A 23,555-nucleotide genomic window follows, 5' to 3' on the forward strand; every position below is an offset into this window, starting at 1 on the left:
AAAATTAATGTTCGACTATTGATCCTTTTGTATTCACGGGAGAATCTTCAAGCAAGTTTATAGGGTTATTACTATTAATTTAGACTTAAAAGTATTTTTTTATATCATATGATGGTATAGTTTGTTTAAAAAATAATAATAATAATATTTGAAATAAAATCGTATAATAAATCATTTTCGAATTGATAGAAGTGTCATCCGCTATTATGTCAGTATCATTGTATCAACTTTTCTTTTTTTATGAAGTTGATTAATCAAGTCACCAAACTCCACTCAGAAGCTTTCAATGATGTGAATTGAAAGCACTGACATCCAGAGAGCCAAAGGCCTAACACTCAGTGGATTATGCCACCATGCTTCAATCTCTCCGTGACTTGAGGTGAGTGTATGAGTCGTGGATTAAGAGAAGAAAATTTTATTACCAATCCGTTTCGTCATTTATAATTTTATTTTAATTTTTTTCATATTATGTGAGAATTTATTTTAAATAGATATCTTTTTCTTTTTCTTTTTTTTTAATCAAGTGATGAGTGACATCAGAATAAGGGAGTGGAAGAAGATGGAAATAGGAAAGTGGACGAGATAGAGAGGGGCAAATAAATGAATAAATGCATGTGGTACAACGCATTCTAATTTTAATGTGAAAACATATAGTATAGCCGAAAAACATAATACTTTAATGTTTGATTACTTCACTTTGGATGGAGTCCATTATCTACAACTGATGTCTTAAATGAAATTAGGCAGATGTCATTATCAGAAACATTTTTCAAAGAGCAAGACTTAAAATTCCAGTCACAAAAAATACACACCACGGGCTGTCCAAAGCACAGTGGCGATCAGATCCCCAGCTGTGTCGACTGTTCGTCGTCCTCATCTCTCGTTCCAAACTTTCCCTGGAATTGCTTCGAGTACAATGTGGGCAGTTGGGTGTAATGGTGGAACGAATCATCCTTGAGACTGCAAAGCATGATGTACTTTGATGAATGGGACCAATGTTTTCATGAATCTCGTTGATCTATTAAGATCACATTACTGAAATATTTACTAACAATCTCCGCAAAGGTATCCTACAATTTTATATAAAGAATACAAAAATAAAAATAAATGAGTTAGAACAGTGGAGTTGAACTCACAGGCGTATGTTCCTTTTTATTCTTCCTCGAGAAGAGCCAGGCCAGAGCATACCCTGCAACATAAATTCTGCAGTAAATACAGATTGAAAGAAGAGAGGAAAAGAGAGAAGAAATAGAGGAAGAAGTAGAATGAGATGAATAAGAAACTCCCTTTCCTTCTTCTTCTTTTGTTATTATTGCCTTCCACCTTCTTCTTTTTTTCTCTTTACACTCTTTATTCTCCTCCATCTTCTTTTTTCTCCCTTCACTTATTTTTCTTTCTGAAGAACGAGACTGTGCAATTCATTGCACATTAAGGGAGGGTTCAAATAGTTTTTGTCTTTGATAACAATAGTACTTAGCTTAACAACTTTCATCGGAGGGCCTCGCCCCCCTGTTCTGAGCTCCAATCACCAGGGAGCTACACTTTGCTGTTTTAACTAATACACAAAAATTCCTCATTATACAAAAATAAAAATAAAAAATATATTTGATCACGGCAAGCAATGCCGAGTCTAGACTGGCTAGCCACTCCATAGCAGAAGCCCGATCAGACTTTAGATGGGGACTTTGCCACTCTCCCTTACGTTTGAGGTGGTTTGCTGCTTCTCTCAGTCTTCCAGAATAGAAAAAGACCAACAACATCAAATGTGAGAAACTTGACAAGATTTCTCAAAGGACATGATACATCAACGGACGATGCAACCGACCAATTGGATGGGGTTGATAGTGATGACCTTGGGTAGGCTGACTTTGGGTTGACTAAAGAATTCAACGAGTTCAAGTGTTTCATCAATAGTATCCGTAATCAGAATCATCGCTTCTCCGAGAGGTGCTCAGATCTCCGCCCAACCTCTTGTTGATGCTAGTGCGTTGAACACATCGAACCAGCGACTGCACCACTTCTGACATCGCAGGCCGGAACTCAGGCTCTGACTGTATGAATCGAAAGGAAGAAACAAGTTAGTTACCCATAAGTCAACTCACAAGTACAAACAATTATAGATACAACAAATTCAGGACCGATTTCACATGACCACAGATCCCCAACAACAGAAGAGATTTCATAAAATGGAACAATAATGATGCACTAGTCTGGAGAAGTGCAGCCAAACGGAAAGATGACCAGCATAGGTTCAGAGAGCACTTTACCTGAATACACAGAGCAATGACATCAGCAAATCGAGATAATGACTTGGGTGGGTAGAGGCCTCGAAGGGCAGGGTCCACCATCTGTGCCAATGCATCAATGTCATGAAGTTGTGGTGCTGCCCAGCGAACTAATGACTGCTCGATTCTTGGGTTTGAACTGAAATATTAAAAAAAATATATATTCAAATTTTTGGATTATGAAAAAAGGTGTAACTCCAAGCAGTGCAACTATACCAAAAATGTCAGCATCTTCAGTTACCTGTCAAAGGGCTTACGTCCTGTCAATAACTCAAGCATGACCACTCCAAAGCTGTAGATATCACTCTTCATTGCATAGGCAGAAGGTTTTGTGCATTCAGGAGGATTGTATCCAGGTCCCAAGTTTTCACTTGTATCCTGATGCAAAAGGGTGATGATGACTCAGTACTGTTGTTTCGAATGTTACGCATACCTGCATGGTTCCCTAATATGATGCAAATGAATTTTAATTGAACCTCAAAAAAGACCCCTAGACCACAGTCAGCCAAGTGTGGATTTAGCTCAGCATCAAGTAAGATGTTTGAAGACTTAATGTTTTTGTGAATCACAGATGGCGTGCAGACCTCATGAAGGTACCTGGACAAAGAGTGAAGCATGTTAAAATGGGCAGATGTGTACAGTATGACAGGGATGCATCAGCTACTGAAACCCATCTATAAAGACTGAATGAGTTGAAATTTAGCCACTTGGTTCAGTTATGATGGCTGAACATCCTAATCAAGCAACTAAATGTCAAAAAGGCCATTATCATGAAGAATGAACCAGGAGAGGTGTCTCCTGAGTCTTTGGCGCAGGGTTTTGTGCACTTTAACAAAAAGGAGCTGTTAATCCTCCCTTCATATGTGTAGACAAATCATGGAATGCACATGATGATTATAATGTATAATATGATAGCAACCCATCGGTCATGTCAAAACAAGGTCATGAAAATAGTAGGAAATTCCATGAGTCAATTTTTGAAACTGAAATACAGGTTTGCTAGGCTGATGATTCTAAGTTAAGGCAAGATCAAGAATGCCAAATGGAAATATGTTAGTTCTTTTCCATATACTTATTATCCTTTCTGTTTGTTATAGAATAATGTGTCTAACTGTCAAAAAGATCAACAATTTATGCAGCATGGATATGTTAAATTGTCACAGAAAACAGATTGAATATTGAAAACCAAAGAATAGAATTGTTAAGCATGGATGGGTCTGCACAAATGAAATATGTGAAAATAAAAGCAGCAGCATGTAAGCAATAGATACCACAAGTGAATTTTGTCATCTAGTTGCATATCATAAAAGTTCATAATACAAAGGGAAAAATAATGACTATGTTCCATAAGAGAATGCTCAATTAAGATCGTTGATCATGAACACACCATCTCAAGTACCCCTGAAGCCTGATGTGACAATGAGAGTATATAGTCAAAACTGTTGGAATCAATATACATTAGGTATCACGGTGAGAAGACACATGGTCATTATAATTATCATACATTTCCACTTAGGTGGTGTCTTAAGGGTATGTACTTACTCTACAGCACGAGCTGTCCCAAGTGCAATCCTCACTCGAGTGTCCCAGGTCAATGGTTTGCTATAATCATCTGATAAATGTAAAAAACCATGAAGAGAACCATTTTGTTGGAGCTCATAGACCAAAAGTTGGTAACCAGACTCGGAGCAATAACCCAGAAGTTCAGCAACGTTTGAATGATGCAGCTTGGAGATGCCAGAGACTACTTCCATAAAGTCAGAAGAATGGCTTCCAGATAAATTTAATGTCTCTATCTTCTTAACAGCCAAAGCCTGTAAAAGCATTTGTAAATAAATGAAGAAGCTCAATCACATGTGTATGTGTTTCTATATATATATATATATATATAACCGCATTTAACCAGCATTTGTGGAAAAAAAAAAAAGAAGTCTGGTTACTCAATCATTGTAGCCATAAGTCATTTGTAATGTAAACAGAATATTCAATATACTATTGGAAAGACATGAAATAAAATATTATATCTAATGGGCCAATATGTGATATATTGTCCTTTCTCTACATAGAGGTAGTTGTATATTTAACATCATTATGAAAAGTTCAAATTATGTGTACATTGATATGGGGGAGAATGAAACCTGAAACTTTATTACTCAAGATGAGACAAGTGGATAATCAGAGATCAAAATTTTCTGAACCAGTGACTACATAAAAAGCCTAAAGGGTTCAGCCAATTACTTAGATGTTAACTGGAGAATAACCTACTGACTAGGAAATCTTTCTCATAACTCGTCCTGATGGAATAATTGAGCCATTAATTTGCAGAGCTTGAACCAATTGCCCAAAATACATAGACTCCAATTACCAGTAGTATGATAATTAATTCATAATTTAATCATTATCTAATTTTTGATATGGGACTATATTGGTATGCTGCAATTTCTTCACTTAAAAATTTATCATCCTCGTCAAAGACCAACATACTCAGAATCAAGTATTAATATGGTGCACATGTGGTCCAACCGAGTGATGGCTTGATATCATGATGTAACCTCTAGCAGTGTCTATGAATAGCCTACTCGAGTCTCTCACTGTACTCAATCGGTCTTGATACCATTTTTATGATTTGGTTTGATGATATAATTGATACAATAACTTGTTGAGTCTGAACCATTATACCAAAACGGTTAGACTCAAGTTACTATAGTATGCTCATCAAATCCTTACAAATCAATTTAGTAAATTTTCCAATTTACTGGGTGTTATAACCTGAACCAATAAAAAGCTTCCACAAGGATCACTTTAACCATTCTGGTGATCTAGGCCTCAGAATGACACCAGCCAAATGTAAAGAACTAAGAGATTCCAACAAGAGTCATCTATCCAAGCTATCTCTATTTTTGCTCACATTGGATAAAGACTACTAGGCATTACAAGAGTCCACCGGAAGGATCCCATGATGCTCTTCTGACCAGTTTCATGCTCGTCGGTGGTCTTCCAATTTGATATGCTTGAAGGTACAACAATTTCCTTCATCAAACAACATAGATCTTACACCATCGATTTTAGTGATGTCCCCTGATAATTATTGCATTAACAGAACAACAAAGCTAATATATTCTCCATTAATATGTTGACAAAAATCCTTAACAATGCATGCCTAACTATATCCTAATACATCCTCAACCTAACAAGAAACTAGATATTCATCTATAATCATAAACTTAATGTCTTCTGGTCACATCTTTGGTAATCCAGTACATATGTTTCCTCCAATCTCCTTGTTTTGCAACAAATACATCTGAAGGATACTATGACTACCCACTTTATGTGTACGTCTTTGCTGATGATGAGGAGATCAAAAAAATTCCTAAAGTATGCAAATGATAAAAATATCATAAAATCATAAATCACAATACTCTGAGTTATCTACTTTTTACTAATATAATATAGAACATAATATAGGCCATTCAAATTTTGCACTGCTGCTCCCAGTCCTAGCTCCTGAGCTACCACTTGATAGAGCATTGTTTTCTAATGCCTAATCAAACAGTCAGTTCTCTGAGTATACAGAGTAAAGAAAAACTTTACTGACAAGCCTAGTGGCACTTAATGCTCAATCAAAAAGAGAGGGAAGCATCGAGTTACCTATTCGATCATGAGTTGGCAAGAGTGAGCAGTTGGTAAGGCTTATATCAGTTGGTAAGGCTCAAATTATTGTAGATAAAGTCAAAATAAAGTTAAAAAAAGGAGCAATTATTAGAATTTATGCTCTTATGACTACATAACATGAAAACTCAACACTGATAGGCTTATATCATTGACAATGTAAAATCATGTTGCCAAAACATGGGACATCACATCTTGACATATATGTAGTTATGTACACATGGCATGATGTGTATTTGTTATATATGTTTCAAAAGAGAAAGAAGGAAGGAAACAGATGCTTTAGGGATATTTACAGGTAAATTCTAAAATTTTCAAAACTGTACCTTTCCATCATTAAATTTTGCCTTGTATACACATCCGATGTTACCTTGTCCAAGAAGGCGACTAGAGCTAAAGCTTCCGGTAGCAGCTTGTAAATCTGCTGATGAATAAGTAGTGAGACTAATGGAATCTGTGCTCTGTCTGGAAGTATGTTTATTTGCAAACTCATTATCATTGTTAACTTTTTTATTATCAGCTGGTGGTGGTTTAAGTTCCATGGGAGATGTTTCCAAGGTCTTTATGTCAATTGAAGAAGAAGAATCCTTGGTCCCTGCAAGCAGACTTCAAATTAATAACTAAAGGAGCATAAAATTTTTCACAACGACAGAGAAAAAGCAATTCTCCATGAAAAACATACAAATCAACAAAATGAATACAGAAGATTTAGCTCAACGAGTATGAGTTGCAGAGCATCAAGATTCAAGACTGTGTACAATGATTTCATTTTGGCTGTAAAGAGAGTGCCATAATGATATTTAGTCTTGGAAGAACTAAACCAACGACTAACTCTGGCAACAAGAATTAAGTATGTCCACATAAAATTGGTCATATTGAAAGGTCGATCAAGCTATGGTGGACTCTGATCAGTAACAAATCTTAACCACTCAGATAAGTCCATACATTGATGGTCTGAAATGGGTACCTAACTAAATAATAAGCTATTAAATTTTGTATCAACTAGAAAAGTCGATCTCAATTAATTCAAATCTCACAAGAAGTTACTGCTGATTTGCTTTTAAATACAATAGTGGAAGAGAAAGAGTGAATTTTTTTAAGGCAAACCGAAAGGACTTAGGACTTTAGTGGACATTTTATTGGGATAGAGCAACTTGAAGAATCAAAATCATAAACCTGATGAAGACTTTTAATTCTATGGTTAAATAACTTGACTGCCAAACAAACAAAATTTTAATGCTAAAAATTGTGTTTTCTTGTCTTAATTTCTCGCCATCAGACAAAGGCAAGCATAATTATTCTACCATAGAGAATACTATGATTCCTTTCATCTCTTTACAAAAATAAAGAACTGAACTTCACAATCACTTTTAGATTTTTTTTTTTTAACCAACATACCTAATCTATAGACGACTCAGATTGATTCTAACTTAAGAAATGATATTCGATCAGTTTGCATAACTATAACAATAACAATAACAAGAATAAACATAAACAAGAATAAACATAACAAGAATAAACATAAACTCTCAATCAGTTGAGGTCAGCTACATAAATATTTTTCCCTTCATGTAGTCCATTAAATCTAGTTTTAGACTTTTTAATAAATTTTCTTAGGTTTTTCTTTAACTCTGTTATGTACCACAAGTCTCGATTAGCTTACCTCATCTAACCAATGTATCTGAGTCTCCCTTGAATATGATTTACCGCCTCAAAAGACTTTTCCTTATTTTATTATGAGTTGGTACTATCCTTCAATGTTTGAGAATTTTAGTTTTTTTTAGTAACCCCACACATTCATCTCAATGACACTAACTTTATTATATGTTATCTTCTAGTTTTCATCATTCTGATACACAAAGCATGAAATTGGGTCACATTATGATCATACCATTCCCAAGGCCCCTCTCAATATTAAGTATCCTATGTTAACTCTAGCATATGCTTACATTCAACAAGACCCTGATTAACTTCAAGACTGTGTGGGTCTTACTCTTATATATTTCCGATGGTTAGCCTTCAAATGGGTCACATTAAACTAAGTATAGAACCATGAAATCTGAACTGCAAATGTCACTTTTAAACTCTAGTTAATTGTATAAATCATATACTGCTCAAGTAAAAGATTAGGTGTCCTAAATAGTCATTTAATAATTTGAGTTCCTAATGAATAGCCCCATTAGCATGCTTAATTCTCTCTGATGTTAAATAACAGGTGTCTTATCGTTGGAACATCATTGCAGTTAATATAACTGCTGCTAGTGCCAGAATAGCTCTTATTGTGCCATCAACAACATGCATGCAGAAAATTAATAGTGTACAAGTACAACCCATCAAAACAGCTAAACCAGTTTTTCTCTCGCAAATAGATCTTCAGTTTTAACCAAGGTCTGCCATACCGAATCATACCGCCTGGTATGGGCGGTACGTATCAGTTCGACAGGCTGCCAGTAAGCGGACCGCCCGCTACCGGGCAGTACGCCAAAAAAAACCCTGTATCGGACGATACGGGGTAATATCGGGCGGTAACGGTCGAAATTTCGATCGTTACCGCCTGACACAACTCGGTAACGGTCGATTTCGACCGTTACTGCCCGTTACCGCACTGTAGCAGTGCTATAGTGCTCCAACGATCAATTTGACCGTTGGAGCCCTTTCTCCTTCTATTTAAGTCATTCTTCTCTCCCCTATTTCATTATACTCTTTTAAACTCTCTCTCAAACTTTTTTTTTCTCTCTTAAACTCTATAAAACAACGATTTGTGAATTCAATCGAGACTAATTTGGGAAGATTAAGAGGAAGAACTTTCTAATCAAGAGGTATATATTTGTTTTCTTTAATTAGAGAGTAATTAATATATTTAAGATCAGTAGCCAAAGTAGAAGCTCTGACATTCACCAATATATGCCTCAAGAGCTGTCTCGGACAAATATGATTCATGACGATCAGTCTACAATCAGCACCACATTGATGCATCAATGGCATACGGTGTATCAATACACTATATCATGGGATCAATTTCATGATTGGATCCAACAAACGTATCATATTGATATGTAGATGTATCGGATCGAGGATCCCGATCCACCACCCGTGGAGGCCCATCGTTCATTTTGGTGGTAGAATCAACAATCAGGTATATCTACATATGTGATTATTTAATTTATTTGAATTTTAGAGTTTATATTGGAACAAAATAGTCTAACAATTCAACTGATTTTTCTGTAGATATTTCAATCTATAACGGGCTGAAATACGAACCTCGAACAAGACTACCTCAAAGCCCGAAAAAGATATGTGATACTATTCTTACCTAATTTACATTGATTTTGCTAAACTTATACTATTACTATATTTATTTGTAACATGAAAACCCTATCCTAACTTTTTTTTTAATTTTCAAGTATTTTTGGAGGGTTAAATTTGTGAAATCAGGTGTACCGCTCGGTACACTGTATCGTACTGTACCGAGCCCAGGTCGAAACGCCGTTATGGTACGGTACGACGAACCTTGGTTTTAACATTCTGAGTTAGATTTTGCACCCCAATAAAATTGGTTAATATCAAATGTCAATTAAGTCCATGCAAGAGTATAAGGTCATAGGTAAAAGAATAAAATTGGTTAATATTACTGCACGAGAGAAATATTGGTCAGAACTCATTCCAATCAGATAGTAATATCATAAGATCCACTCTTCATTTGAACTTTGTGGAATGTAGCTAAGAATCAGATATGCATAAGCACATAGATCCTATCACTACAATCAGAACTCACATAAGAACAGATGTACGACGAATACAATATGAAAATTCTAGATAATTAATATGATGAAAGAAACTACCTGTAAAATCATTGCCTACTAGAGGCGTAAATGATCTGTTCTGGATGAGTTGTTCGTCAATATGATGGGATGAACCTGAAGATCTTCGCTTAACCAGAGCCATTAAAATGAGAGCCACAACTAACACAGAAATCACTATCACAGCGATGACTGCACCTTTCAGGCCTGAATTTTGTTTCCCTTTCTCAACCGTGGATGAGCTTGTGTCATTATTATCTGCAGCTTTAGCCATACCTGGAGGTGCTGGTCGCGATGACCAAGAATTTCCACCAACCCTTATGAAACGATAACCATTAGAAAGATTCAAAAAAGCATAAAATCTGCTGAAACCAAAAAATAAAGCAGCAAAAATGCAAAATTGTACTCACTTGAGATTATGTATACTTTTCAATTTGTTTGGAATCCAGCCTGTGAACTTGTTGTTCTGAATATTCCTGGTGGCATAACAGGAAAACCTAGTTGGAAATTGCTCAGATAACTGGAAAGTATGCTGATTCTTCAATCATTTAACGTGCTCAGCACGATCTACTCAGCAGTAAGATATGAGAAAATATACTAAAAATAGGGTGAACAGTTTGTTGGCAAATGCACAATAAAATACTGAATGATACCTCCTATTTTATACTATGAAGAGCTGGATGCCTCTTGTTTAAGTTTTTTTTTCTTATCCACCTGAGACCCTGCTCATGTAAGTGCATAATATTTCTAAAATTAACTGTGGTATGTCATTGGTAAGTCCTGAAATCCTTACAATTCTTGTAGAGTTGACAATATGTTACTTTTTTGTCTTCCACTGCTTAAAAGCATTCTTAATAATTCATATTAACTTCCAATATAAGCATCTGAAGAATACTTCTAAGCATATAATCATTTTAACTTGATAATAAAAACTAAAAGTAGTCTTAGAATCAAACTTCTCCGAAATTAGCATAAATGTTTGCACTCATGAGAATGCAATTACTTCTTATGTTGAATTAAGTAAAAACACTATTATCGTCCAGGAAATTTCTTCTCGGGGTAATTTAACCACACATGGCATGTAGTTACAATTCAAACTTTACATCATCTGATCCTCAAGCAGATGAAAGGGGCACAAAACTAATAACTTACAGGTCTTCTAGAGAAAGAGTGGAAAGAACGTCAAGTGAACCACTAAATTGATTGTTCTCTAAATTCCTGTAATCAAAAGACAGAAAATATTCGTTTAAAAAGAACTCAATAAGACAGATTGAAGGAAAACTTCAGTTCCTTACAAAGTTTTGAGATGTGTGAGAGATCCAAAGCTTTGTGGCAAGCTACCTGAGAAGCGGTTAAATGAGAGATCCCTGACATCATAACTTGAGCTTAGTAACAAAAGAATATGACCATATGCACAAAGATCATAGATAGAAACCAAGAGTCTTGTGTAAATACATATTTGCCATGTAAGTATTAGATTCAAACAAAACCACTAGTTTTGACTAATGAAGCTAGAACAGAAATTCTATCACATGGAAAAGCAATGCTATGCCAACACTGGCAGGTGACTACGCTTGGTGTTGGACAATCGCTTCCTCACTAATTCTGATGGCTTATTTGAAAGATCACATGAATGGTCAAGTAAACAATCTATATTCTCACGTATGGTTAGGTGAACCCAAGACAGATGAAGAATTGTAATTCCACCTTCACAAGAATATTGTAAAAATATAAGACAGGTGAATACTTGTCACTGAGTGGGTGAACAACATAAATACACAAACTGATACGTCTTACTGACATTTATCATTTTTCAACCCACACATTTCTTGTCCTATCTATGAACCCTCACCAATCCACAATGCAAAATTGCAAAGAACCAAAATGCAGCACCATAAACCCATCATATTCATCCCAACATTTCCACAAAAATAAAACTCCATAACTTACATAAAGCATCATAAAACTATACAATGCTCACAAGGTTTCAGATAGGGATATCAAATCATTTGGTATGAGTCATATATCACCATTCTGACATTCTGACCATGCACCACTAGATTGATCTTCATTGTCCTCATGCCAATGAATAGATGGACTACACATCTATGGTGGCCAATAGTCCCCAGTAATCGCACATTGAGGCAATGTTGGGTTAGACTGATGTGTTTAACCATCCAAGCCTACTATAATAAATTGCATTGAAGCATTCAAGATCATGTGGTTTAGGCACATGCAATATAAGTTAGTTATTGGGTTACTGAATGAACTTAAAAACCTAGTGAAGATAAACTTTCATAGAAATGTGTTATTTGCTTATGATATTGTTTTGATTGATGATAATCTAGTTGAGATTGATTCTATAATTAGGCAATGGAGGCAAATATTAGACCAATGGTGTCTTTAATTTCAAGCAAGTAATCTAGTTTTTATCTCTTATTCTCATCGTCATTTTCCAATTTATACTTTTTGTTTTACACTTTGTTTTCCGATTTATTTCAACATGGAAATATCAAAAAATATTTACATAATCAAACCCAAAAATTATCCATTTTCTTGATCCGGTTTGTAGTGGTGGTGGTGAAATGATGGCACGGTGGAAAATATGGTGATGGTTAATGGTAGTGGTGATGATGATGGTGGTGGTTGAAATGGAGCTATCAATGGTAGGGTAGATGGTTGTAGAGGTTGTAGTGATGTTGTCATGGGAATGGAGGTGTCATGGTGATGATGGTGGCAACAATGGTGGTAGCAATGGTGAAGGTAATGACTAATGGCAAACGTGGTATATAGCAACAACAATGGCAGTTGCAGTGATTGGCTATGGGGTAGTTGTGAAGGCGGCATAGGGAATTTAGTAGAAGCTAAGAGTGGCAAAAAATGATGCCCCAATCAGCCAAAATTCAAATATCATTTTACAAAAAATATTTTTACACATACATCCTTGAAAATTACTGAAGTAGCATATTTGTCATTATAAATCTTAATATCTACAGATGTCACTGTCATAACATCCATCGAGAAAGCTCACCTTAACATCAGTTTGCTTAAGTTAAACATGTATATAAAAATATATATGATACCCACCCCTAGTGTTGTTAATATCACAATGAGTTTCCAAAGGGCATTAACACAAATTAAAGTTTCAACTGAAAGGTAACTTATAGTAGATAGCTATGTTTGACTATAATGATACACATGCAAGTTTTTAGATTTTGGAAAAAATTAGGATAAATATAAACGTCAATAATTTTGGAAGATATATATGCAATTTTTCCTTAAAGATATTGGTCATGTGCAACCTAGATCCAATTTTTGGACATGTCTTTTCAAGATTGAACCCAATACAATATTTGGTTTTTTTTTTCTATTTACAACATTCTAATTGCGGAATATATAAAACATAATTTGAATTATCCATGTAGACAACCCCAAATAGTTGGGACTTACGGATTTATTATTGTTGTTGTTTTTGTTGCAACATTCTCCTTGCAGGAAGTGATGGGGTTAAATTAAACCATCATTTTTTTTGGAAAATTCAGTGTGAAGTACTCTAAAATCTAAATACATAACTATTGCGACTGTATATCATTTTACACAAATTGATTAATACCATGTCAGTAAATAACCTAATGGTGTAACTTTTAAAATGTAATGAGATCAACTAGTGAAGACAAGTAACAAATACGTATTGTTGCTAGAAAAATAAAAGCTACCAAGTCATAAGTCATTGGCAACAATGTAGCAAAAGTAACTTCTTCATTTCAAATAAATATAGAGATTGTAATATATATACAAATCAAACAGCAGCAATCTTACAGTAGTGAGAGACTAGGGAGCTTTCCGAACATATCAATCAACTGTCCACTTAGCTGGTTATTGGCAAGATTTCTGCAATCCACCATGCAATGACTAACTACTAAAAGGCACTGATGCAAATGAGAACATATGCTATTAAACTAAAACTCTTCTTACAAATATTTTAGGTCAGACATCTGAGAAATTGAATATGGAATCCCACCAGTAAGCCCGTTTCCAGCAAGATTTCTGGATACATAAAAATATATCAAGATAAACTTGAATAAACATTGCTATCTCAGTTAAATGTAAGAAATGTAACTACACAAAGGATTGAACTCTAATTGGCAAATACAATGTTCTAATAACAACTACAAAGGAAAGTTAGAGTAGATAAGTGCAAATTTCACTTAACCCTTTATGTTCCTTTAAAATGCACAACAAAATAAACTAATTGCTAGCTTGATAATAAATCTGATCCGTACATAATTTTTTATGTGTGACTTACATATGTGTGACATTTGGTGGAAGCTGGTAAGGTATATCACCATCGAGATTGTTCTTGCTCAAGTCACTGTACTAAGACAAAGAAAAAACATGCTAAGTTGCAACCTCAAAATGTCTAAAGAAATAGCAAGTTAGTCCTTACAAATAAGTTACTGAAGTCAAGCTCGCTAGTTGGTAGCCCATTGTACCAGTCAATCCAAGACCTGAGAGTTTGCTGGTTGACACAAAGTAAAATTTTATGCAGTCAAGTGCCTTCTGAAAACTAATGACAAAAAATATAATGCATCTTTCATTAACTTCCTACCAAAATACTGAGTAAAAAAGGTAATTATCTTAAGCACACATTTGAAAATGAACCTCAATGGCAGATATACAAAAACAGTAGAGCCTATAAACCTCTTCTATGGATAAACAATACATGTTTCTTTTCCAAATCAATACCTTTCTGAGTGAGCTTATTATTTATTATTAAGTTACATAAATAAGCATAATCCAGAAGCCTTGCTTTCTTCATAGTATTAAGTTATTTTTAAGAGAAGATTCCTCAGAAAGCTTTCAAAATCGATGATATTTTACATTTTTTGAGCGTCTCTAAGAGCCACAATCCTAAACATGTAGTCAACAAAACTGTGTAATGCTTATGCAGGTTATATCAAAATATTCATCATGAGTGAATAATGTATGTATGCTTACAACTAAATTTTGAATATTAAATACATCTATATCCAGTTCCTCCACCACCAAGAACTCTAGGTAGATTGTTATAGGTGTCTCATAGTTACATCCAGTTCCTCCACAAGAGTAGATTGTTATAGGTATCTCATAGTCAAATTATATATTTACTGTAAAAAGTATAAACAGTTGACAACTGACTTAAGAGAACGGTAATATGAAAATAATGAAGTTTCAGAAATTGATATGTTTTTTTTTCTTTTTCATGGCAAATTTATTACATTACAAATGCTGAAAGAATTAGCCCATGTCAAAAACTAATCTGCATATGCAACAACATACTTAACGTAAACTGTAAAGATGGTTGCAATGCCACATACTGTTTACCTATAGGCCTTACTTGCAGCAGTTCAAATGATATGGTGATGACGAAACCAACCAAAGCTAGCCACCATAAGAATCCAAGAAAACAGTCTTACATCTCTGTCACGGATGACCCAGAGCATTTGATGCCTTTCCAATCATTGCCACAGGGGTCACCGCCACCTGAACTCCAACCGGTCAACTTAGAGGGGGAACTTAAGCTGCTATACATAACATTTAAGGCTGAAACTGCAACAGATATATACAACCATTACTGCAAAAGGAAGAAAGAAGAAAATAAACCATAAAATCTGAAAGAGTTCTGATTCCTAATTCAGTTTCATCGATGTACATACATCAACCAGAAACTCCTATAATACTCATTAGTTAAAACAAATGGACACAATGAAACAAATACTTGTCATGAATGGATTGGAACGTAAGAAAAGAGAGACCGTCCCACACGAGAATATTTTACGAGTATTTCGAGGTCACTCCATTGGCCATTATCGCTAGAAACATAATCAGATCGGTGCCAATCATGAACGAAGGCAAGTCACAGAAAATGGAAAGTTAGACGTCTCATTTACCGTCAGATGAATCGGTCGTGCCGCGGACGAGATTGGAGAGCCGCAGAAACAGCAGCAGCGGCAGTAGAAGCAGCGGGAGATATGGAGCCATATTGGGAAGAAAAAATCTAGGGCTTGGGCGATCCTCCCATGGAGATGGGGAGAGCGGGGGTTGGGGGAATGGGGGAGGAGGATGCCGACGCTCTTCCTCTGAAATCCATTCGCTTCTTTTAAATCTAGAGCTCCGAGACCGGTGTTGGGAGACGAGGAGCAGGGGAGCGCCATCGGAGGAGGGGGAACGAAGACGCGCGAGTGGCGGGGAGCCTCCGGTTCTTATGGCTTCTTTGACGTCCCGAAACTTGGCGCTCCGCTGTGTGCAGTGCACGTGAGCAGTTAAACTCTGATTAGTATTAGCTAATTCGAAATACTTATTGTATTAGTTCACCATTTACTCTATTCTTATCATCTTAATAGGTTTTAGAAAGTTAAAAGCTGCTACTCATCTGCTGACTGTTAAAAATAATTAATAAATTAATTAACGAATTCGTAAGAAAAATCTTTCTTTTGGGCTTATTATTGGAGACGTCCCTTTTTCAAGAATATTCTATTAATCATAACCATGGAAATGGTGTTAACCTTATTCATCGATTTATAGGGTGAACAATCCAACTCCTATGTATGAGATCTACATTATTAGTTACATAGTTACATGTTTTGTCAATTGAGTTAAAATATTTTTAATGTTTTCTAGCAAAACAATGTGAGCAAGTAAACTAAAAACCCAATGGAAAGTAACTCATCTAAAAAATAGAATTTTAAATATATATCATTATTTATTTTATGAAAAATAAAATAATAACCTATACTCTTTTGTTGGATTTTCAACTAGTAATTATTTTCATAAAAAAAATTTTTTTTTAAATGATAGTTTTTCTAGAAAATACTCATATTTTGAATATTTCTCAATCGTTATCCCTATTTTACTTTTTTTTTCAAACAGTGTCCTAAATTTAAAAAAATTTCTATTTTTTACCCTTTTTTTATCATTTCTCTTTGATTGTCATTTTTCACATATCATTAATATCAAGGTATGCCGTATCAAAGTGTACCGCCCGTACCGGTTGATACGTACCGATCCGACAAATTACCGGTACGCGGATCGTCCGGTATCGTTACAATGCTACAGTGCTATACTGTAGCACTTGCTATAGAAAAAAATAAAAAAATATTCGGTATGCCCTGATGTACCACTCGGTACATCGGTACCGTACCGTACCGAGCCCATTTGGATCATTTACTGTGTTTTTAAATTAGTTTTATAATACTTATAATAATCATTTTTTAGACTATTGTAAATACTTAATTGACTCATAATATAATATATCAAATGGTTTCTAATGTGTTTTGATTTTATTTTACTTATTTATAATATTTTTATTGTGGTGGCCAAAACATTATAAACATATAATTTTTTTTGAGATAATTTATATATATTTTTAAATTAGGGATACTATCTAAAAAAATAAAAATATACCAATTGTGAAATACTAAAAATGTGAGTATTTAATAAAAAAATATCCCAAAAAACCTAACATTAAAAATTTGAGCTTAGATTGACTATGGATAGTGATAATTGAATTAAATACTTAGAAAGCATAAATTAGCTCACAGTAGATTCACAAAATTATATTCATATCAATATGATATGAGAAATATTATAACTAGAAACATGATCTTAGTCATCAGAATAATAACAAAATAATCATATGAGCATTCATCTAACAAAAAAAATATTTAAGAAATATTTTTTTATTATGTGAAATATTCTCTCGAGTTGCTAACGGTCAAATACGGATTGATTATAAAAGATAATTCAAGACACAATTATCGATGTTTGACATATCTTACCTCAATAACCCTCTTAGTCCATCTCATATCTAATTTGATCATCAAAAGAATTGCATCAGATCAGAAATCCCCACTTCACAATGGTCTTCGATGTGGGTCGAACGTCACATAAATTAAGAGACTCTTAACACAAGTCGAGTTGGTCCAATGTTCTACGTTGACCGGTCTTGTCTCCGTCACAATCACAATGCGAGATTTAATAATTACAGTTTAAAATATAAATTATATTAAAACTTAACTTTAATGGAAAACCTTTACGAAGCTTCCCTTTATATTCTCCTTATAGTCAATTGTATTGTCTTGGTTTAAATTCAACAAACACCATGCAAATGTCTGACTCGTTAGCCATTCTATCATTTAATCTAATTAAAGAATATATAAATATAAGCTTAGCATTTGATAAAAAATTATCGATTTATCATAATAAATCCTGCTTTCATTTTTGACATTTATAAATGTACTTCAACATTCTAACCTTTTAAGAGTATGTGTTTTATTTAAATAGTAAGTTTACAGAAATTTCACATATATTGATATAATAATATTTTTATCATTATAAATTTTAATTTGCCTTCAAACATTAATATTCACCGATCATCAAGAAAATCCAGGACAATCTCTTCTGAACTCTAACTAAAATCTAAAATACACTTGATATTAATATACCTGAAGATTTCAATTAAATAGAAAGTGTTTAACTATAACCCTTTAAAAGGCATATATGCTAAACCAATATATATATATATATCCGCAAAAGATCAACGGGATCTCCTCCAGAACATGCATGCAAGCTGGCGATTTAATCGGGGCATCAATACGGCGAGGAAACGAGCTTAACGGACCCGCGTCCGCCGACCACGCCGACCAAAAAAAGTAATTAAACATGACGTAAAAAATCCATCCCAGAAAATAAAAGATAAATAAAAACTCGAGTAAATGGCTGCAAGGAGACCGAGAAGAAAGAGAGAGAGAGAGAGAGAGAGAGAGGGAGAGAAGGAAACGACTCGCTCTTCGCTCACTGCGTGGTCGTCGTGTCCCTCTCCGGTCCTCCAAGAAAGGGGTCACAAGTGCTCACCTACTCGTTGTTCCTCCTCGTCTTCCCCCATCCCCGCCTTGCGCGCTCGCGATCCTGGCTTGTTCCTCGGTCTTTATCTCGGGAGATAATTTCTCTCGATAGAGGTAAGTCCCGTCGAAATCCGTCGCCCCTTGGCCGACACTGGTTGGTTTTCATGGAGTCTTCGATCGTTTCCCCGCTGAATGCTTGCTGTTTTTCTGTGATTTGGTTTCTATTTCCCTTGTGGAGTTTATCGTAGGTGTTGCGTCTAGATGTAGTGGATTCGGAGGTAATCAACTCGGTTTTGTCGGTAATTCTTGAAACAGGCGGAAAAGTGGTGCCTCGATTCTTGTTGATTTCGTCTCACTTTGTGGCTGTGCGTGTGGATTTGGTCGAAAGTTGAGATTTTGTGTATAAGACGAAGCGAAAACTGGATTGATCTGGTTCTAGGTTCTTGGGACTTGCATTGAAGCTCGAATGCTGGGGTCTGTGTGAAGATTGGGGCTTGGCTCATCGGAACGGGTTTGTCCGGATCAGAGATGTTGGAAGGCCCCAGATTTCCTGGAATCATGGGTAGCGTTGGAGGGATCGACAACGGAAGCAGCTTCTATGATATGGCGTACTATCGGAAGCTCGGGGAGGGCTCCAACATGTCGATTGATAGCATCAACAGCATGCAGACTAGCGTCAATGGTGGATCCATGGCTATGTCAAGGGACGCCAGTAGCGTTGGGTCGAGTGACTCGCGTACCGGCATCCTCAACCACCCCGGTCTCCGCCAGATTGCCACCCCGAATTACTCTGTTGACCACAGTGTCGCCCGACCTGGCAGGGTTAACCCGGGGCTGACTGGTGATGCGTTGGTACATGCCCTGTTGGACATGCGACACCCCACGGAGACTCTGCAGGGTTATGAGGAGTGGACCATTGATCTTAACAAGCTCAATATAGGTCTGCCCTTTGCTCAAGGGGCTTTTGGGAAGCTCTACAAGGGTACCTACAATGGAGAAGATGTAGCTATTAAGCTGCTGGAGAGGCCAGATAATGACCTAGAAAGAGCACAATTGATGGAGCAGCAGTTTGTGCAGGAGGTTATGATGCTGGCCACTCTGAAGCATCCCAATATTGTGAGGTTGATCGGGGCTTGTAGGAAGCCTGTTGTGTGGTGCATTGTAACTGAGTATGCTAAGGGTGGTTCCGTGAGGCAGTTCTTGATGAAGAGACAGAACAGGTCAGTGCCACTTAGGCTTGCAGTAAGACAGGCTCTTGACGTCGCAAGGGGAATGGCCTACGTTCATGGGCTAGGTTTCATTCACAGGGATCTCAAGTCAGACAATCTTCTGATTTTCACAGACAAATCAATAAAGATTGCTGATTTTGGAGTGGCTCGTATCGAGGTGAAAACTGAAGGGATGACGCCGGAGACTGGAACTTACCGTTGGATGGCTCCGTAAGTGAATAATTCTACTTTCTTGATGTGTCATCATGACAATTTCTTAAGAAGTTCTGTTTGCAATTTATGTTCTAGTTCTGCTTGACCTGCTACATAAATTTTGGAAGATGGTTCAAATAAAACTTCTTACTGTATATTTAGGTTATAATTTATAAGTTAAGCTTTTGGATATAGATGGAGAAAGTATAATGGATAAGATTCTGCCTGCTAGTCTCAATTTCTTTTGTATATATGTGACCAAAAATCCTTCTATGATAGCTGCTTGAGATGCTAGGATCTTGTGGTTCCATGAATATATTGTGTATATTCCTGTTCTTGCAAATTAGACCTCCCAATGCTTGTGAGATTTTACCTCTACTTTCATATGTTCTGTCATTGTTGGATGTTACTTATATAATTATGCAAATTGTTGAGAATGAATATTAAGAAAGCATGCTTTTGCTATTCTATGTTCTTGTTTTATAAAATCTGACAAGAAAATTGGAGAAACAAGTTTGATGAAAATCCCTTTTCCATTTTAGCGTGACACCCAATATACAAAAGGTTCCCAGTCTGTGTAGTTAAAGACAATCAGAAAGCCCCTTAGAATTATTTTTTTAATTTGTTTAAAACTGTGATGTCAAGTTTTGTTTTTTGTAGTATATCTTCCTTTTATAGGGGATCTTACTATTGGATGAGAAAAATGCAAGGAAGGGAGCTTTTTGCCTCAGAAAATGCAAGAAAGAAAGCCAACTCACACATCTGGTTTGAATTAATTTAGGCTTACAGTGTATTACTTGTGTTTCATAGATAATTGATGGTCTCATGGTTATATTTTCTATGGTCATGCAAATGGCATCCAACATCTTCTGTGCATGTGTGCTTACTTGGTGTCAAGTGCTTTATTTGAGACTTCTATTGAGCAGAAAGCTAGTATTGACTGGCAGTACTGATGCCTTTCGTAGTTCTGTTATATTATTGTTTTCATATATCTCTTTTGAGGCAAAGCTTATATAAATTGCTCCATTGGGTTGGCTCATCAACTTGTGTTCCTAAAATAAAATCTTGAAAATAAGATTAATTTGCCGATGAATGAACTTGTTTCTTGAATAATCTTTGATTAGTTAGGCATATGGAAATTTTCTTGATTAACTTTTGTTGATTCCCTTCTACTGAAAATTGCGGGTAATGCTTCCAAGGACACGTGTATGCAGGATCAGTGTTATGTCTGGTTTTTCCGGAATGGGTTTTTCAACTAACAAAATTTTCTGAGGCTTCTTTCCTTGTGTCATTAGCTTTGTATATTCTTTATGGTCTTTAACTTTGTTTATTTTTTCTTGAGCTCATAAATTGTTATAAGGAGTCTAGTGGCTTGCTTCAAGTTAATTTTTCCATAGTGTTCGGTTTTGCTAATGCAAAAAACTTTTTCAATGGTAAAACTGTGCTGATAGATATATTATATTTATTTCTCATGTCTTATTCATTAACTACTGGTCTTCACTTTCGACTCTAGTATGGTGTGATGATCCCGTCTTTCCTTGCCGGATACACCATTGCACTTTGTGTTTAGTAGTATAACTTGGCGTGCGCATTGAAAAGGCCCATAATGGTGCACTACATGCAGGCTTTACCATGCATAGATGCCAATAGTAAATTTTAGATTGTTTCTAAACCTGTTCTAAAATTTAGATGCCAATAGGGAAATAACCTTTCTCATACCAAGGCTTTCTGAAGTTTTTCTTTTAAATCATCTTGTTCTTCCTGGAACTTCAGATATCACAGTGGGCTTTTTTTTTTTCAGAAAACAAGAATAGATATGCAACACAGTACTTGAAAAATTATTTTATTGATATTCTGTTCAAAATGTATATTACTTGTTCAAAATGAATACTTGTAGAAACTTGACTCTCATTTGGTATATTTGTTATATTTCCTACATCTGCTTCAAATTAGTCAATGCAGTTGATGTTTGGTGGTTCCGTTGTTTAACAGAGTTATTTAGGCATATCTGATGCAGTCTATTATGATGAACTGGATTAAGCTCACTCTAGGATCTTGTGAAACATTGTGTTCCATCTGTTCCTTTGCAGCCTGAAATTTTCTGGCCAGCTTGAGAAACCTTGGTTTTTTTCTGATGAAAAATATTAATGTGGTAATGAGGCATCATGATCATAATATGTCTGAGCAAGTACAGATAGTTCAGTACCTTATTTGTTTATCTTGTCTTATCTCTTTGATATATATATATATATATATATATATATATATATGTATATATATGTATATATATGTATATATATATATATATGTATATATATGTATATGTATATATGTATATATATGTATATATATGTATATGTATATATGTATATATATATATATATATATGTATATGTATATATATATATATATATATCCAACTGTTGAAACAGAATTTTGCTTTTCCAACTAAAATTCACAACTGTTTTGTTTTTACTTTGTCAGATCCAGTTTGCTGCCTAATTGGACTAATGTCTTGTATGCAGAGAGATGATCCAGCATAGACCATACGATCACAAAGTTGATGTTTACAGTTTTGGCATTGTGTTGTGGGAGCTTATAACTGGTATGCTTCCCTTCCAGAACATGACAGCTGTGCAGGCAGCATTTGCTGTCGTTAACAAGGGTGTCCGACCGATCATACCGCATGATTGCCTTCCGGTGCTTGGCGAGATAATGACCCGCTGCTGGGACGCAAACCCTGATGTGCGTCCTCCCTTCACAGAGGTTGTTAGAATGCTGGAGACTGCAGAGATGGAGATCGTAAGCACTGTCCGAAAGGCTCGATTTAGATGTTGCATGTCCGAACCGATGACCACAGACTGAAATTGGAAACAGGTTCATGAAAGTTACTAGAGATAGAATGAAGGCAGCCAATCAACGGACTGGTTAAAGTAGAAAAATTTGTTCTGTATGTGGATTTTATTTGCCCGGCCTTTGCAGAAATATTTACGATTAAGATAAATCTGTTTTTTTGTTGGCAGCTCTGCCTGTGTTTAGTTCATGGCTTCTCTGTGAAATGAAGGTGTTTCACTCTTATGGTCACTCTGTTTTTTCCTCTAAACTTCTACAAGATGTGTTACACTGAGTTGATATCTAACACAGCATAATCTCAGCAGGCCTGTTGGATGTTTGAGACTGAACTTCATTTATTTGGTGTTTGGATAGCATAGACTAGGATTAACCTATCCAGAGAACACCAAAAAGTTCATAGCAGGAGTTACTGAAATTTTATCAAATCTTTTCTTTTTTTGTTTTTTCAGAATTAGAGGCTTCAGATTCACTGAAACTTTTTATTTCATTCTCTGATGTGCCTCCACGATGAGCTGCTGAAAATTATTATATACGATTCTGTTGCAGATGGATGGATGGATTATATGTATTGCCATCAGTCCAGTTGCATTATCATCTTTACTAAGATCAATAATACGATGTCCTTGCGATATCCATTCCATTTTG

General features: G+C 35.5%; 2 protein-coding genes across 10 annotated transcripts; one reads left to right on the forward strand and one right to left on the reverse strand.

The window, feature by feature from the left end:
* Positions 1–656: 656 nt before the first annotated feature.
* Positions 657–15,971, reverse strand: LOC103983156 (protein STRUBBELIG-RECEPTOR FAMILY 5-like). Of its 7 annotated transcripts, none has more exons than XM_018824487.2 (17): positions 15,685–15,971; positions 15,211–15,277; positions 14,202–14,273; positions 14,061–14,126; positions 13,730–13,801; positions 13,574–13,645; positions 11,050–11,121; positions 10,907–10,972; positions 10,165–10,230; positions 9,797–10,071; positions 6,281–6,549; positions 3,828–4,099; positions 2,762–2,882; positions 2,527–2,663; positions 2,268–2,424; positions 1,137–2,051; positions 657–960 (listed from the first exon to the last, which is right to left on the reverse strand). In XM_018824487.2, exons 1-16 carry the CDS (start codon positions 15,773–15,775, stop codon positions 1,908–1,910), a joined length of 2,019 nt encoding a protein of 672 aa, XP_018680032.2. In that variant the 5' UTR covers positions 15,776–15,971; the 3' UTR covers positions 657–960; positions 1,137–1,907. The 7 variants fall into 7 exon arrangements, with proteins under 7 accessions (XP_018680032.2, XP_009398615.2, XP_009398614.2 ...); XM_009400340.3 differs by having other exon boundaries at positions 14,061–14,131; XM_009400339.3 differs by having other exon boundaries at positions 15,211–15,343.
* A 2,547-nt stretch (positions 15,972–18,518) lies between these two features.
* On the forward strand, positions 18,519–23,141 carry LOC103983155 (serine/threonine-protein kinase STY13). 3 transcript variants are annotated; one of them, XM_009400336.3, is made up of 3 exons: positions 18,519–18,750; positions 18,952–20,075; positions 22,583–23,141. In XM_009400336.3, exons 2-3 carry the CDS (start codon positions 19,165–19,167, stop codon positions 22,920–22,922), a joined length of 1,251 nt encoding a protein of 416 aa, XP_009398611.1. In that variant the 5' UTR covers positions 18,519–18,750; positions 18,952–19,164; the 3' UTR covers positions 22,923–23,141. The 3 variants fall into 3 exon arrangements, with proteins under 3 accessions (XP_009398611.1, XP_064961807.1, XP_064961808.1); XM_065105735.1 differs by having other exon boundaries at positions 18,547–18,750; positions 18,885–20,075; XM_065105736.1 differs by having other exon boundaries at positions 18,547–18,750; positions 19,076–20,075.
* The last annotated feature ends 414 nt before the right edge of the window (positions 23,142–23,555 follow it).

Source organism: Musa acuminata, chromosome BXJ2-4, assembly GCF_036884655.1.
Source record: "Musa acuminata AAA Group cultivar baxijiao chromosome BXJ2-4, Cavendish_Baxijiao_AAA, whole genome shotgun sequence".
Taxonomy (NCBI): Eukaryota; Viridiplantae; Streptophyta; class Magnoliopsida; order Zingiberales; family Musaceae; genus Musa; species Musa acuminata.

What these genes read in the sequence shown, in the direction of transcription:
- LOC103983155 (XM_009400336.3), top strand. Translation starts at nt 19,165, where the DNA reads ATGTTGGAAGGCCCCAGATTTCCTGGAATCATGGGTAGCGTTGGAGGG. An exon ending in ACTTACCGTTGGATGGCTCC is followed by an intron (nt 20,076 to 22,582) that starts GTAAGTGAATAA and finishes TCTTGTATGCAG; the next exon opens with AGAGATGATCCAGCATAGAC.
- LOC103983156 (XM_009400339.3), bottom strand. Translation starts at nt 15,775, where the DNA reads ATGGCTCCATATCTCCCGCTGCTTCTACTGCCGCTGCTGCTGTTTCTG. An exon ending in CCACCAAATGTCACACATAT is followed by an intron (nt 13,802 to 14,060) that starts GTAAGTCACACA and finishes TTATGTATCCAG; the next exon opens with AAATCTTGCTGGAAACGGGC. An exon ending in GGGACAGCTCGTGCTGTAGA is followed by an intron (nt 2,883 to 3,827) that starts GTAAGTACATAC and finishes CTCTTTGTCCAG; the next exon opens with GTACCTTCATGAGGTCTGCA.